The 15,341-nt window shown below is 38.6% G+C and overlaps 1 protein-coding gene across 2 annotated transcripts; it reads left to right on the top strand.

Moving 5' to 3' along the window:
* Positions 1 to 5,233: 5,233 nt before the first annotated feature.
* Positions 5,234 to 15,017, top strand: pik3ip1 (phosphoinositide-3-kinase interacting protein 1). Of its 2 annotated transcripts, none has more exons than XM_081366212.1 (6): positions 5,234 to 5,627; positions 5,949 to 6,059; positions 6,495 to 6,614; positions 9,319 to 9,513; positions 9,606 to 9,684; positions 13,550 to 15,017. In XM_081366212.1, exons 1-6 carry the CDS (start codon positions 5,555 to 5,557, stop codon positions 13,764 to 13,766), a joined length of 795 nt encoding a protein of 264 aa, XP_081222338.1. In that variant the 5' UTR covers positions 5,234 to 5,554; the 3' UTR covers positions 13,767 to 15,017. The 2 variants fall into 2 exon arrangements, with proteins under 2 accessions (XP_081222338.1, XP_081222339.1); XM_081366213.1 differs by having other exon boundaries at positions 5,376 to 5,627; positions 6,498 to 6,614.
* The last annotated feature ends 324 nt before the right edge of the window (positions 15,018 to 15,341 follow it).

The raw sequence follows: 15,341 nt of genomic DNA, 5'->3' as shown, positions 1-15,341 counted from the left end.
AAGTAAGTCACCTTTATTTATAAAGCGCTTTATACAATATGGATTGTTTCAAAGCAGCTTTACAGTGACAACAGGGAAATTATTCAATTATTCGAACAGAGTTCATTTCGACTGCTGTATAGCAGCTCTAAAAGAAAATGGTGTAATTTAGAACCCTGTCTAACACTGATCTGTGACCCCAATAACAAACATTTGATACTCTGTCCTCTTTAGAAAATCAAGTGCTGCTTTTTTTTTTGCTGATTGATGTTTTGATAGCCAATCTCATGCGCTCAATCTCTGTAAACTCAGAGACTCATGGGCAGTGTTGCCAAGTCTGCGGTTTTCCCGTGGAATCGGGCTACTTTTACTCTGTTGCCGCGGGTTGTTTGTCAAGTCCGCAGGTTGAAGCGATACCAATAGCACAATATTTACTCCCCGAAATGCGGGAACCCCGTCAAAAAACGCGATTGAAACGCCCCCTGGAACGCGATTGGGCTAGTTTTGAGTAGCAATTGGGAGTGTTTTGTTAAGACCTGGCAACCCTGCTCACTGGTTTTATGTGAAGTGCAGTCAGAGATGGTCTTATTATTGGGAGATTCGAGGGTCTGTGGCTCCTCTATTGGAGAAAGCTTAACTGCTGACTTCGATCATGTGTCTTGATAACCAAACACATTACAGCCTTGATGTCATTGAAGTTGTGCAACAGTCACTGTTTGCGGATACCATAAAAATGAATTAGAAGTGTCGTAAACTGAATCATACCTGTTGCGCAGTTGTCAGTGACTTTCCTTATGCATTATTTTTCTTTGGTGTAAACTCTAAAAAATAGATAAATCCTAATTGAATGTTGAAGATTAGCCAATGGGCTATCGATCCATTAAATGATAAGCCGTTTTCCCACAAAAGCAAGCAGTGTATTGAAGCCTCTCCTCCATTGATATCCATTTAGAAAAAAAAAACCCGCCTCTGATCTCCTTCTCTGCGTATCACAGGATTTGCAGACGTTATGCTTTTTTAGGCTTGCCTTCTAAGTCGCTTTGGAGTGGTGGCGCATGGTTGGCTGTGATAACACTTTACAAAAGCCCAAACTGGTTTAAGCTGCCTCATACCAACCTCAGAGCATCTTCTGATACACAAACAGCAGCCGCAATTAAGCCTCGTTTGGGCTACGTTCACACTGTCAGTCCAAATCCGATTATTTGTATCTCTGGTTGGAATCTGATCTAAAATTATTGACGTACACATTGTTTATCGCAACTATTCAGATCCAATTTGTCCATACCACTCTTTCATTTTCCTAAATATCTTCATTGGTTTCTACGCCAATGATGCTGCATTGGTAGGCATACAACAACCACCGCAACATGGAGGGGTTTGCAATACAGATATTGTCTTATTTACAACATGACAATGTGTAGCCGCCGCGCTAGACTACTGCGTCTTATGAGGCAGCGGCAGAACCAGAGGCTGGTATGCGTGGCTTTATTTTCCGTGCTGTCGTCTCCACCAGTTTCGAAACATGTCTCCGTTATATTGTAATTTTCTGTTGTCCGGCACTTTGCAACAACATAACTTTGTTTCTGCAGAGACTTTCAGCATATTTCCTATAACAACGTCTGACATTCACATTTTATGTGGCGTGAGAGCCACTTACACCACGCTAAATTCAATCAGAGCAGTCAGACTGATACAGATTTAAAAAGACTTCAAACCACATGTGAATGTAGCTCGAAACTAATTTGTATTTCATGCAATTTTTTTTTTTTTTTTTTTTCGTTCACACTTGCTGAAATCTGAACCTAGCCTTAAGGACTGTCAGTCCAAATCCGATTTTTGTGCATATCCGATCATATTTAGCTAATGTGAATGGCAAAATAAATCACATGAAATTAGATTTTTTGAGCTACATTTAAATGTGGTTCGAAATCCTATTCAAATCGCATTTCTGTAAATGACTTGACTTGACTTAAATCGGTTTCTGTCTGACCGCTCTAATTGGATTGCGCGTGGTTTGTCGCTTACGTCACGGAAAACGGAAAAATGAAAGTCGCTGCAGAAACAGGGTTGTGTTGTTGCAAAGTGCCGGTCGAGCAGAAAATGACAATATAATAGAAACCTGAAGACTGGAAACAACGGAATAAATGCGCATACCAGCCTCCTACATGTTTGCTGCTGCCTCAGAAGAAATAGCAGTCCAGTCAAAAAGACAACATGTGTTTTTCAAATCCCTCCATGTTGCTGTTGTTGTTATTGGGGTATACCTACCAACGCAACGTTATTCCCATAGAAACTGATGCCGATATTCCGAAAAACGAGAGTGCCACGGGAGACAAAAATCCGATCTGGACAGTCAATAATTTAGATCAGATTCCAATCGGATACACAAATAATTGGATTTGGACTGACAGTGTGAACGTAGCCTTAGCTGCACTCGTTCACTTTTTTTCCTGCAGAACCTATTCCTTTTCCTACCTTAATCTTTTATGTCCAATACATATTTTATCATTTTATCCCACTGTTTTTGTTTTACATCTTTCTTTCTCACTCTGTACCCCCTTTCTCATCCTCATCTTCTCTTTGCGTAAGCCACTTCTACTCAGGTTTCCACTGCAGGGGTAAATGCATCAAACAGTGATGTAATGGTTTTTGCGGCAACAGTAGAGTTGCCCTACCATATTAGCTGGGGAATAGCGCCTGCTTTATGCCACATTAGAGGCTCGTCTCCCAGGTTAAGTGTCCATTTTCTGCCCTCAGCATAGGGCTAGTTGATGATTCATGTCTGGAATATGTACTCAGTTGCTGTGCAACACGCCTGCGTGTCACAGAACAGTGTTAGGACACAGCTGGGTATCCCGGTAGCCATCAGGGGAGCAGATGGTCTGATTTTACAGCGAACGCTGAAGAGATTCGCACTCCTCTATGAATGCTTTTATTATATTATGACATATTGATTATTTTAGAGTCTAGAGGAAATTAAGGTGGATTTCTTGGAGGGGGCCATTTCAAAATGTATAAAAACTGAAAAAACATGCAAGAGCAATCTTGTGTGAAGTCTTTGTTTTATTATTTAAGAAAATTTTTATAGTAATTTCAGAAATATTTAAAACATTATGGAAATTTTTTTTTTTTTTTTACTTGACCAGCCATTTAAAAGAAGCTAATAATTTCTGTTTTTTTACCAATTCAATCTATTTTAAAAGACAGTTGTTTAATGTGAGATGCCTGTGGGTGCAAATGAAGTATATGGAAGTCTTTTCACAGGACTCAACAGAGGGATGTGTTTGTCTGGGCTTTTTCCACTCATTATCTCCCTTCTTCGCCATACAAACCCTCATTTCACTTCCTGTTTGCCTTACATGGAGCACCAATATTGAACGAAGTAATGACGCTGGTTTAGTCATTTATTTTAGTCACAGCAGTTTGATTTTAATGAATCTTTGGACAGAACATGACTAGTGCTGAATGAATAATGAATCATGTTTGTCCCTAGTTCTATTTTGGAGTAAACAGGATATTTTTTATCATGTTTATTCACTGTACTGTGTATGATGACTATGCATGTGTGCTGCATTCTGAAAGCTTTCAAAATGTTCACTTTTTTTTGTCTAAATAACATTTTTAAAACAAACCTGTCAAACAGGACTTCATAACAGGTAGGATTCCCAAATCAATCATGAGTAAGGGCTGGGCGTTAAAAATGGCAAAGACATAATCAACAAAGAGAAACAGTTTAGTTATTGAATATCTGATCTTTCTTACACACTCGTGACTCATCTGCTTGGGTGCACAACTCCCCCCCCCAAAAATAAAAGCAGCCAACCTGGCTCCAATTTTACTTTGGAAACTTTGTGTAATTACTTTGGAAAATAAAAGTGGGTCAGTTAACCGGTACCATGGAAAGGAAGTAAACTATCTGCACTAATTAAATCTGATTGCTTGCTTCCATGCTTCAGAATGCCATAAAAACCTTGACATAATTTTCAAGATTTCATAAAATTCTGATCTGATACAAGAAGACAAGATGGTACTTAGAGATTTATGGTGAACTTCAGCAGAAATCATGACACAGATCTTACTGTGCTGAACAGTGCAGAACTATTGAAAACCGACAGCTGTGTTTAATAAAGTTGTGTACTGTACTTAAAGGGAACGCACTTAAAACAAAGGGAAAGGTCAGAGTTATCCAGAATGCACCACTCAAACTTTTAACAAAAAGAGCATGACTATGAACAAAGCAGGTGTGTGTATATGTGTGTCTTTCATCTATTCTGAGAGGACATGCAGCCGCATAGCTTACGCCGATTGTGTCATCACTGATCAACACCGTGTCTCCTCAGGGGACCCTCTGTTTCCTAGTAAATAATAGAGGCGCTCGTTGTTAATGTTCCTTGATCTCCTAATGAAGTTCTGCTCTGTCAGATTTGTTTAACAAGGATGGATGACGTGAATGAATTGATAGTGCTGTAGTGATGAATTTGTGTGCAGGTTTCGGCCTATTTCATTCTTTTCAAACCCATGTTGAGTGAAAGCTCATTTAGGCACATAGCTTTCGTCAGAAAAGATGCTAATAACATTATATATGACTTTTTCAAATTGCAATTTGCCAAGCTAAGGAAATATGTCTGAAAGAGGTCCGGTTGTGTCATCTGAGAATGGAATCAAAACACATTATAAACATTATAAAATTCATAGATGGTCTAATAAAAAATAGATTTACTGTAGTATCATTAATAATGAAATTACTAATGATCATAATAATAGTATATTATAATTGATTATACATTGTATTCAATAATAGTGGTAGTGTCTTTTTTTTTTACATTTGATTATTTGAATATATGTGTGTTATTTGAAATTATAATTAAATTATTATATATAATATATTATTATATCAAATTATTGTTATATATTATATGAAAAGTATGAATAATTAATAAAATACGTTTGGGTTCATCTTTCCCCAACCCTCCCCATGGCTTAAGTTCTGACTCAACACACGCATTCACACCTACTGGCTTTTTTTTAAATCCATGTTTTTGGATTGTGGGGGAAACCGGAGGAAACCCACGCAGACGCAAGGAGAACATGCAAACTCCATACAGAAAGGGCTCTCTCCTGCTACCCATCGAGCCGCTATTTGTGTGTGTGTGAGATAGAGATAAATAATATGTAATAAATACAGTATATAATAAATTATTTAAAAATTCTTCATACTAATTAATAAAATATGTGTGTGGTTTGATATTAAAATACACAACAAACACAATCGATTGTCTGCTGGAACATTCTGGTCATGTATCATTCACATGTCCCACGCATCATTGTAATCCGTGAAGCTGCTGTGTCTAGGACCCGGAGGACGCGGAGTCACTGCAAAGGGAGTTTCAGCGATCAGTCCATTCAGGCTGTTTACCAGCTCAGAGCCCAAAACAACGGCACGACTGCGGTGTGTTTGTTTGGAGAGCAGTGTGGCTCGATTCACCACAGGCTCTTCCATTAAAACGGAACGGTTTTATGCCGACTCGTCGTGAAAAATAATTGTTCTTGTTGTTAATAACATCGACGAATAAAAATGTTTCGACTGCTTTACTTTGCGCTCCTGCTGAACTCTGGTTTGGTGAGCTGCTTTTCTGTTGTTGTTGAAGGTAAGATCCAATTTAGATTTGCTTGCAATAGCTTTCAAGAAATAAAATAATGTATCCTTTATTTGAAGTAATAAAAAAAAAAAGTAATGATGCATGAGGGTATATTTTCTTTACCATTTTGCATGTTTGCATCAGTTTTGTACGTTAGACTGTTTATAATAAATTGTTTTTATCGTAAAAGTACGATTTTTGTATGGTTTAGTATAGCAAATGATGAATTTGCTGTCATTTAATCATGAAAAATTAGCCACTTTATTCTAATTTGAACTGATCTGAAACCAATCTTCCAAATCACATGGAGTTCATTTGTTTTGCCCATAGAGTGTGTAACATCTAATGGCGAGAACTACAGGGGAATGCAACAGAAGACATCCGCAGGGAACACATGCCTCAACTGGAGTCTAAACCTAAAGTTTAAAGACTCACAGACGGGTAACTTCTGTTTCTACTTTTCTTCATCTATTTGTACATTTTTACTGTATAAGACCCCAAAACATTATATTTGAGGAAATCAAGCAAGATATGTACATTCATGCATATTTACAGATTTTATCCATTAATTAGACAATGCAAAATGCAATCTGTCAATGTTGCTGATTATACATTTTGTAAATGATGGTTATGTATGAAGAGGGCATGCTGCCCAAATGATATTATGAGCCCTAACTCAAAAAAGCTGAGCAATCAGAAATGCCTAACCCCAGACGTGGGCATGTCTGGGACACACTACAACTCAAAAACACATACTCGCACAAACATAGAAATGTTTTGATAGAAAAATAAAGTTTAGTGTAAAACGTATATAAAAGGTTTTTAGTGTAAAACGTATATAAAAGGTTTTTCATTTTTTTGTTTTCTTCTTTTCAGAAGATGTTGGGAATCACAATTTCTGTCGTAACCCAGACGGTTCAGAGAAGCCCTGGTGCTACGTCTCTGGGTCCAGTGGAGAAACCAGAAAAGAAGCATGTGATATTAAGATATGCCAAGGTAGCCGTCTTCTCTCTCAAAAATAATTTCTCACATATTCTCTCTCTCTCTAAATCATAGCAGCTCTTATAGATTCATAAAAATGCAGCCTAAATTCATGACATTAAATTAAACCTTTTTTATTGAAAATAAGCATCACGAATCACTTGGTGTTTTGGTTTGGATAAACACTGCTGCATGAAATGAGATTATGATTTATGAAAGTGATTTATTCCACTTGTCAGAGTCTCTTTCTCTGGCATTTCACAACTGGGTCCTACTAGTGTGCCACTCTGTTTCCACAGTCTCAAACTTCTAGTCTTACTTTCTTCCTAGAATCTGGAGGAAAGTGATTTAAAAATATTTACGTAGTGCAGAAATGTGCAATCTTACTTTTTCTGGGAAAAAGAAAATGGCTTTAAGAAAGCATCCTCTAGGGAGTGAACAAGGTCAGCACCAAATATTTTAATGCATTCACTTTCCCCTGAGCTTACTCTAAACAACACTACAGCTGAAGTAAACTTTTATTTTGCTATGAGTCATTTTTCGATAATCCAGGCCAGCTATATTTTATTTGGTTCATTAACAAAAAACAGTATGGCAGTGTGTTCTTTCCTCCTTTTAAAGAACATCTCTTATTGAGGCCAGTTGGTCAGTTTTAATCCACACTGATGCGGTTTCCTTAGAATTATCTTTTTATCTTCTCAACATGCGGCAAGGACAGATAAAGTTAATCAATAACACGGGTCTAGACTCATCATCAGCCTTGAGGCTTCTTCAGTTGGGACAGACAACTGAACAAACAATAAAACTTGTTCTGCTGCTGAAGGTCTAGGCCTCGCCCTCTGTGATTCCAATTGGCCCAGAGGAACATGCTTACCACGGTGACAGCTACTGATTGGCTAGCTGAGCTGTGACCTCATGTTCTTTAACTTTGTTGGAGTGTGTAAACAACTTTTTTAGAGTAGAGGGTGGTGGAAAAAATCCAGAGGACTGGACCACAGCAACTGAGGCGCATGATAATGTTCTCAGCCGTGAATTTTTCCTAAGAGACCTCTGGAATACATCACGTCCACCTGATGTCCTATTTAAATAAAAATAGCCAAACTTTATCTCATTACACATGCTTCAAAAAGAAAAGAAAAAATGCAAAATGGCCTAGTATTCGCCTGGTGTTCGAAAGCTTTGTTTGAAACAGCATACTACCACACTATTATATCTGTGTTCTGCTAATTGCGTTCTGAGTAATTTCAGAATATAATGAGCAATTTTAATGAGTGTTTGTTTACATACTGTAGAGCATGTTTTGGGCCAAAATCATCATCTTATCATCTTAAGTTGTTTTAAAGTTGACATGAAATGAAATTTCACCCTATTTTCAAAAATGCATGATATTGATCTTATTGTGAATGATTCATCCATCTGTATATTTTATTTTAAAAGAAAAATTTGACCATATAATTTCCAAAATCAAACTTTGATCTTCACTCTGGTGACTTACTCCAGACCTCTCCAATCATTTAGTCCGCTTACATCCTGCCCCTTTCTTAAAGTTTAGTCAATCATTTTATCCCTTAAAACTCATCTTTGATCACCAAAATGACATATTTAAGCATATTTTTCCTTGAAAAAAATCCTTCATGCCTTAAAATAGCTTGAATGTAACTCTACACCCTTGCCTCATTTAGTATACGCAGTTCTATGAATATGCAAATTAGCCCCGCCTCCACTCACTCACACCAGCTCAGAGATCCACTCGCTGATGATCACACGTTGACGTGATTGTTTACAAGGTAGTTTGTGACGTCAGAAATACCGACGATTTAAAACCACATATTTGAGACTGTCTTTGGTTCACTGAAGGTTTAAGGAGAAAATACTCAGCAATGGTGTTGACTTATGAATTTACACATGGTTTGTGTTAAAGCATATTAAAACCACATAGACAGAAACAATATTAAAAGCTTGATTTTTACCACAGGGGGAGTTTAAGGCCTGTTCACACCAAGAACAATAACTACAAAGTTAACTATAACGATAATAACTATATTAGCGTCCACACCAGCGGACGATTTCGTTCTGTTTATTCTAAGTGCACGCTGCAGTTTTGTCGTCTGTCGCTTTAAATGCTCAAGCTTTTTAAAGTCAGGTAAATTCTTATTGGCTCTCAATGTTTTTATCATTAATCAGCTGAATAATAAACTGGAAAATAAATTCTGATAGTGATTCCAATGATATCGTTTCTCTGTGCTGTTATCGTTACAGTTGTGGCGTGAACTCTGCTATTCTTTAATACTGAGAAAGATTTTTATTGTTCATATCATTATATCACTAATATAAACTAAATCTTTATCGTTATCTTTATAGTTATCGTCTTTGGTGTGAAAGGGCCTTAACAATCGGCTGCAAGCTTGTATTTTGATCTACCTCCATCCAATCAACAACCGATATATAAAAAAGTTCCCATCCTTCTTTTTTTTTTATAATCCATTTCATTGCAATGAAAAAAAAAAAAGTAAACATTGTAAGAACGAAATGGCTTGTAGAGGACACAATTGTCAGCTGAGAGCACTCAATCCCAGACCACAGTAAAACTGTTTAGTACAATGGTTTGATGCCAATGGGCTTGTTAATTGATGGGAGTGGAAAGCTGACTTACATTAGCAGTGCAGATTGAGAAAAAACAGAAAAACACTCATATCCTTTTCATTCTGTCACCCCACAGACCAAAACTCCACAGAAGCTACGGCTCCAGAAGTGTCTGTCCCCACTCAAGGACTTACCCCAGAGATGGAGGAGACCTTTGAACCCGTAAACCCCTTCCCCTCGCAGGTGGAGGGTGCAGCGGTGCAGCCCGTGAAGGGAGTGCGCCAGCAGGCCAGGAGTGGACCTAAGAAGAAGAAAGACCTTGGGACTCTAGGTAGGTCTTGGGATTAGACGATTAAAACATCAAACTATATCCGAAAACCAAGATGTTCATGCTTATATTGGTTATCTTCCCTGCCTTGGCAGGTTATGTTCTCGCCGTCTTCATGATGGCCATTATCATCCTACTTGGAGGTGGAATCACGATGGGATACTTCTACAAACGGTCAGTATAACCTGAAACAAAATGTGCACCATCATAGTGTGCACTAAAAGTCCCCATGAAATCAAAATTTAAGTTTTTTTGACTTTTAGTATGAATATGTTAGCCTTACTGTTATCTATAAGATAGTGTGCTCCAAAACAATGACAAAATTCGCATTTAGAAAATATCAGCATTCAAAACCTTCTGCCAATTGATACTTTGCACGTGACGTCAGTTGTACTGGCTGGCGGGCAAGAACGTCATTCTCTAGCAACAAAAACCAGTAAACTAATCAAGGATCTTGCCAGGACGTTGCCAGTTTTAATATACAAAAGTTGGTGTTTTGAGGTGTACACGACATGCCAGATAGTTGTTGTGCGATTGGATGCCCTAACCGCGTTTGTTGCCCTCCAGATATCACGTGACTGCAAAGTATCAATATGGATCAATGGTTTTGATGACATCACTCGGCACTTCAGCTTCTCTGCAGATTTTCTGTCCAATCAAATGCTCCCTAGAATCTAAAGCATTCCTCCCCCTACATTATAAATAGACGCTAAAGCTGTGGCATATAGTGGCACATGGTGCACTATAGGGGAATCAAGAAATCAGAAAGTGTAAGTATACTTTCCATTTGGGCGAATGAAGTCGCCCAAATGTCGGTTTCGCGTTGGTGTCATGCGAACCGGCTCAGCGCGCACACAGTCTGCTCCAGTCCAGAGACACAATAGCACAGAACGGATCACATGCGCGAGTCGGCATATGCCAGAAAACGATTTAGCATATAGGATAGCTATAGGGATAGGGAGGAGATGAGGAGAAACGGTTAGAGATTAGGAGGAAACTGCAGCTTTACCGAGCTCAACGGCTCTGGCCGAGCTGTGACATAAACTAACCGCTATTGGCTATTTTAAAAAAAGGGGAGGTGCTGTTCGACATGTCCCGTGCTGTCTCATGCTGCACGTTTCAAGGCACTTCAGTGTGGGCCTTTAAGAACCGAGAATAGACAATATATATGATTAATAGGGAAGGTCAAAAGACAAAAAGGCACTTCAGTTCTTCAGAATGAGGAGACTCAAGGAGATGTTTGGCCAATATACCTCATACTTAATATACTTCATGTAGAATTCAGGTTTGGGATAGTGTTTGATCGAGACAGAGATAAATTATGTCATTGGGTTTGTTACATGCTTTCATGGGAATAAAATGTCATGGATCAGAAAGGCAGGGCATTACCTGGAAATGCATACCATGTTCTTCTAACATCAGTGTCGGTGTCACTTTAATGCCATTAGACGCATGAGAGAGAGATAGTGAGTGCATGTAGATATTGGAGGCATCTTGACTGTCTATATTTAGGGGGTTGTTTAGATGTTTAGAAGTGGGTGTTGAGTTTGGGGAGGAACAGAAAGACTCTTCAGAGATATCAACTCTGTTTTGCACGTTTTCAATCAGAATGTACCAGAAACTGGACTGAACCAAATGTGCTGCAAATGCAGCCAGATATATCATCAAGCCATGATGATATGTTTGAAATGTGTGTCTTGATCACATTTCACCCTAAAATCAAAGAAAAGAAAAAAATATATTCAGTATAAAAAATATCTTATTTTTTGACCATGTGATATTATTTTAATGACAATTAGGCAAGTCATTTTTTTAATTCTCATTTTTCTCTATCATTATTTAGCAGATGAACTAAATATTGTGTAATTTTTATTAAAATCATTATGGCACTATAGCAAACACTACCCCGAAATGAAGTAAAAGCTGTGCTTAATATTCATAAAAGATGCTTTTTTTAAAATAAATTCTTAATTTTTAATTCTGTGGTGATATATGACATGGACATGTCCACGATACGTCTCAGAATAGATGACATTAAAAAATTGAAATCTGAATTCAGGTCTAAAACTTGAGTATATTCTCGTCTCTGTGTTGTAAGGAGCTTGGATTACCCAATAGCCTTAGGCAGCATGTGCTCGTGCGTCAGCTGATTATGTGTTCTTGTCATCATATTTCTAGTTTAATTGGCTCAGTATTAATAGGCAGAGGCAGGTTGTTGAGATGAGAGAAGGGTTTAGGGACAATGTCACCCACAGGAAACATGTTATGATGTAACAGCACATGGATCTCATATATTCAACCAATGTGTCATACCTCCTCAACCAAATGATTTACTTATTGCTAGAGAGCTTGTGTGTTTTAAAGGGATAGTTCACCCCAAAATGAAAATTCTGTCATCATTATTTACTCCTCAAGTTGTTCCAAACCTGTATGCATTTCTTTCTTCTACTGAACACAAAAGAAGATATTTTGATGAATATGGGTAAGAAGTTGATGGAAAATAAAAAATAACATGCAAGTCAATTGGGGTCCATCAACTGTTTGGTTACTGACATTCTTCACAATAACTTCTTTTGGGTTGAGCAGAAAAAAGAAATTCGTACAGGTTTGGAACAATTTGAGGGTGAGTAAATGATGACAGAATTTTCATTTTAGGGTGAACTATCTCTTTAAGAAGAGAAATGAAGTTGGTACCACTCAGTTCAGTTGTGATAAAGCAGAGCTCACTGCAGACACAGTGTAGGAGGATTGCATAACATACTGCAAGCCTGCCGTGCACAGCCTGAATGGGCAAGACAGAGAGAGATGGAGTGAAAGGAAGGATAGACAGTAGTGTGTCCAGTGATATGACATGTCTCCAGCATTCAGCTCCCATGAACTCATTGACCTCTAGGAACTGGAGTGTGATCATTGAGATCCGTCTCCTGCTTGTCAGCAAATGAGGAATTAGACCTCTCTCTCTCTCTCTCTCTCTCTCTCTCTCTCTCTCTCTCTCTCTCTCTCTCTCTCTCTCTCTCTCTCTCTCTCTCTCTCTCTCTCTCTCTCTCTCTCTCTCTCTCTCTCTCTCTCTCTCTCTCTCTCTCTCTCTCTCTCTCTCTCTCTCTCTCTCTCTCTCTCTCTCTCTCTCTCTCTCTCTCTCTCTCTCTCTCTCGTTGCACATTTATAACGACGCTAAAAATAGGCGATATTGGAGACCAACCACTCCTTCTGTCCAGGAGTGCGTCACTGTTAAATATTACAGAAATGTATAATATTAGACTTGGAAATAATCTTCAAAAAAAAAATATATATATATATTTTTTTTTTTTTTTTCTTTTCTTTAATTGCATTTTCACTGGTGGTCTCTGACCTTTAGACCGCATTTTATTAAGTCACCTTCACACAGCAGCAGAATACGGTTGTCAGTCCTGTGTTTGAGTCCTTAATATGGTTACGTTCACAGCACACAACCGCATTCTATAACCAAACTGTAAATTTTCAGGACTTGCAACCGCATGAATGAATGAAAACGGACTGGACAACTAATTGTCTGTCACGTCATACAATGCGAGAGAGTCTTTCTGCTAAGGGGTTTCATGTGTGGTTTCACTTTTGATAACTTGCAGCGAGGGAGATATGAGCTGTGTGTCATCTGAAGGTTTTAGATCCAGGCACTGTTTTCCACTGGATTGGCTTCCATCAGTTTTGTTATATGCGTGACTCAAATGCCGTGTCATGTACGAGACGCTGCAAAGGATGTGAGACGCGAGTGCAACGGTTAAAGGTGTCCGGCTAGCACACGTTTCAAAGAAGCTGCTGTCGGTTAATGAAGATTTGATGGATGAACTTGGGGCTCATTTGGATTGATCACTTTGGTCACTGTCACTATGTTTGCTAGTAAGACAATACGGGCTTGTCTCTCGATCCTCAATCCTAAAAACTGACAGCGTGAACGTAACCTTATTTGACCAGTTGACAAGTGACATAAAACATGACTAATGCATATAAAGTTGTGTGTGGCAATGGTTGAAGTAAAATGCTTATGTTTTTAATCCCGTAGGGGTCGTGACCTCAAGAAACAGCACGAGCAGCGAGTTTACGAGCGTGAGATGCATCGCATCACCCTTCCTCTCTCTGCCTTCGCAAATCCCACCTGCGAGCTGGTGGACGAGAACACCATTGTCATCACGGCTGAACCGAACAACCTGACCCCCACTCAGGAGCCCGTAGAGGGGGCCGACCCTCTCATGGGGACAGCGGGGACTCCCGGAGCCTGATGGAGGAACAGGATGAGTGCCTCGATGGGCGTCTTGTTAAGATGTATATGCAGCACTGCAGAATCTCAAAGGAAAAAAACTCCACGTCCACCTCCCTCTGCCTGTCGTCTCTTTTCTCTTTACCTTGCCTTTACAGCACGGTTTCACGGTTAAGCTAGGGCGTGTGCCCTGAGAGAGCGGTGGAAAGATTTTTTGGGGGATCTCAGACTGTGTCCTTATTTCCTCAACAAAGCTGTTGGGGAAAGTAGGACATGTGGGGATACGCTGGAAACGGTGAAATGGTATAAATATGCATGTCAGGGATTTGCGTGGAGAAATAATTGCAAGTACATTTTGTGCAGATCATAACAGGGCATGAATAATCCCTGCTTGTTAAACTCCAATGTGAGAGCGACAGTCCCGTTAACTGCTCCGTGTCCTCTAAAGAAGTCGAGATGGATCAGATCATCTGATGTTCTGTTTTTTTTTGAAGGAGAAGACAATCCATTCTTATCTTCTTTCCTGCCTTTTTCTTTGATTTAGTCCCTAATGCAGTTGTGGTGGAGTTGAAACTTGTAAATGTGTAACAATCTGTTGCTCCACAGCTGGGCTGTTCATTCTATAGGGAGCTTTGGTTCACAGTTAGAGCTTATTGAGTTAATTGCCTTTGACAGCTCTTTCCCAGAAATCCATATTCAATAGGCAGATCATGTGGCCTGGGAGTCTAGAGCTAAGTCAGGTGAAGGTTTTGACTAAATGAAGAGGAAAGCTTTCCAGAGATCTTGCCTTAGTAAATTACATTTGTCTGTATTATTGCTTCTGTGGCCAAAATCTGATAAAGAGCAAGTGAGTGTTGTCATGACTTTAGCAAACCAATCAGAATGGGTCTGATCTGTGGTCTCTGGTTACATTTTTTTTTTTTTTCATATCAATGTTCATATGTTCCTGACCATACAGATGGGCTGAAATAAGACAATGGACTTGATGAAGCATAAACTGCTGAGAAATGAATTGCATAAGAGTTGGATGTTATTTCATTAAGGCAATAGAATTCAGAGACTGAAAGAGAGTGCAAGATGACATATTGAAATAATATATGAAGGTTTCATTTTGCTGAGATTGTAGTTTGTTTATGAAATGGGACTTTTTTTATGTATACATTTGTTTTCCCATGGTTTATTGGACTGTACAATTCTAAGGTTCCAGAAAATAGTTTATTTTTTAATGTTTGGCAGTTTTTTCCTGCTGTGAAATAAAATCTGTTTGAAATTATATTGTCATACTTTTATTTTTTTCATGATCTTTAATAGTTTATGCTACAAAATCATTGCTTATTCTATTTATCATTTATAGGAGTAAAGGAGCAAAAAAAGAGTTCAGAATGGAAAACTTGCATACTGTGTAGTATACATTCCCTCAGTTTCACAGATAAAGCTTAAGCCTAGTCCCAGACTAAAATGCATGTTTGAGCTGTTTTAACTGAAAGCAACTTGCACTGACATAAATTAAATATGTCAGTGCCATTGTTTTATCTTAAGATGCACACCAGTAATGTTTGTTTCTTAGGCACATTTATAAAGTCCTAATTGAACTAAA

Source organism: Scardinius erythrophthalmus, assembly GCF_964197995.2.
Source record: "Scardinius erythrophthalmus genome assembly, chromosome: 5".
In the NCBI taxonomy this organism is placed as follows: domain Eukaryota; kingdom Metazoa; phylum Chordata; class Actinopteri; order Cypriniformes; family Leuciscidae; genus Scardinius; species Scardinius erythrophthalmus.
The sequence above is the reverse complement of the archived record's forward strand: the minus strand, read 5'-3'. Positions and strand labels throughout refer to the sequence as shown.

Bases quoted from the DNA above. Each gene is read 5' to 3' on its own strand.
- pik3ip1 (XM_081366212.1), top strand. From the start codon at position 5,555: ATGTTTCGACTGCTTTACTTTGCGCTCCTGCTGAACTCTGGTTTGGTG. The intron at 6,615-9,318 runs GTAGCCGTCTTC...GTCACCCCACAG, and splicing joins TGATATTAAGATATGCCAAG to ACCAAAACTCCACAGAAGCT. The intron at 9,514-9,605 runs GTAGGTCTTGGG...CTGCCTTGGCAG, and splicing joins GAAAGACCTTGGGACTCTAG to GTTATGTTCTCGCCGTCTTC.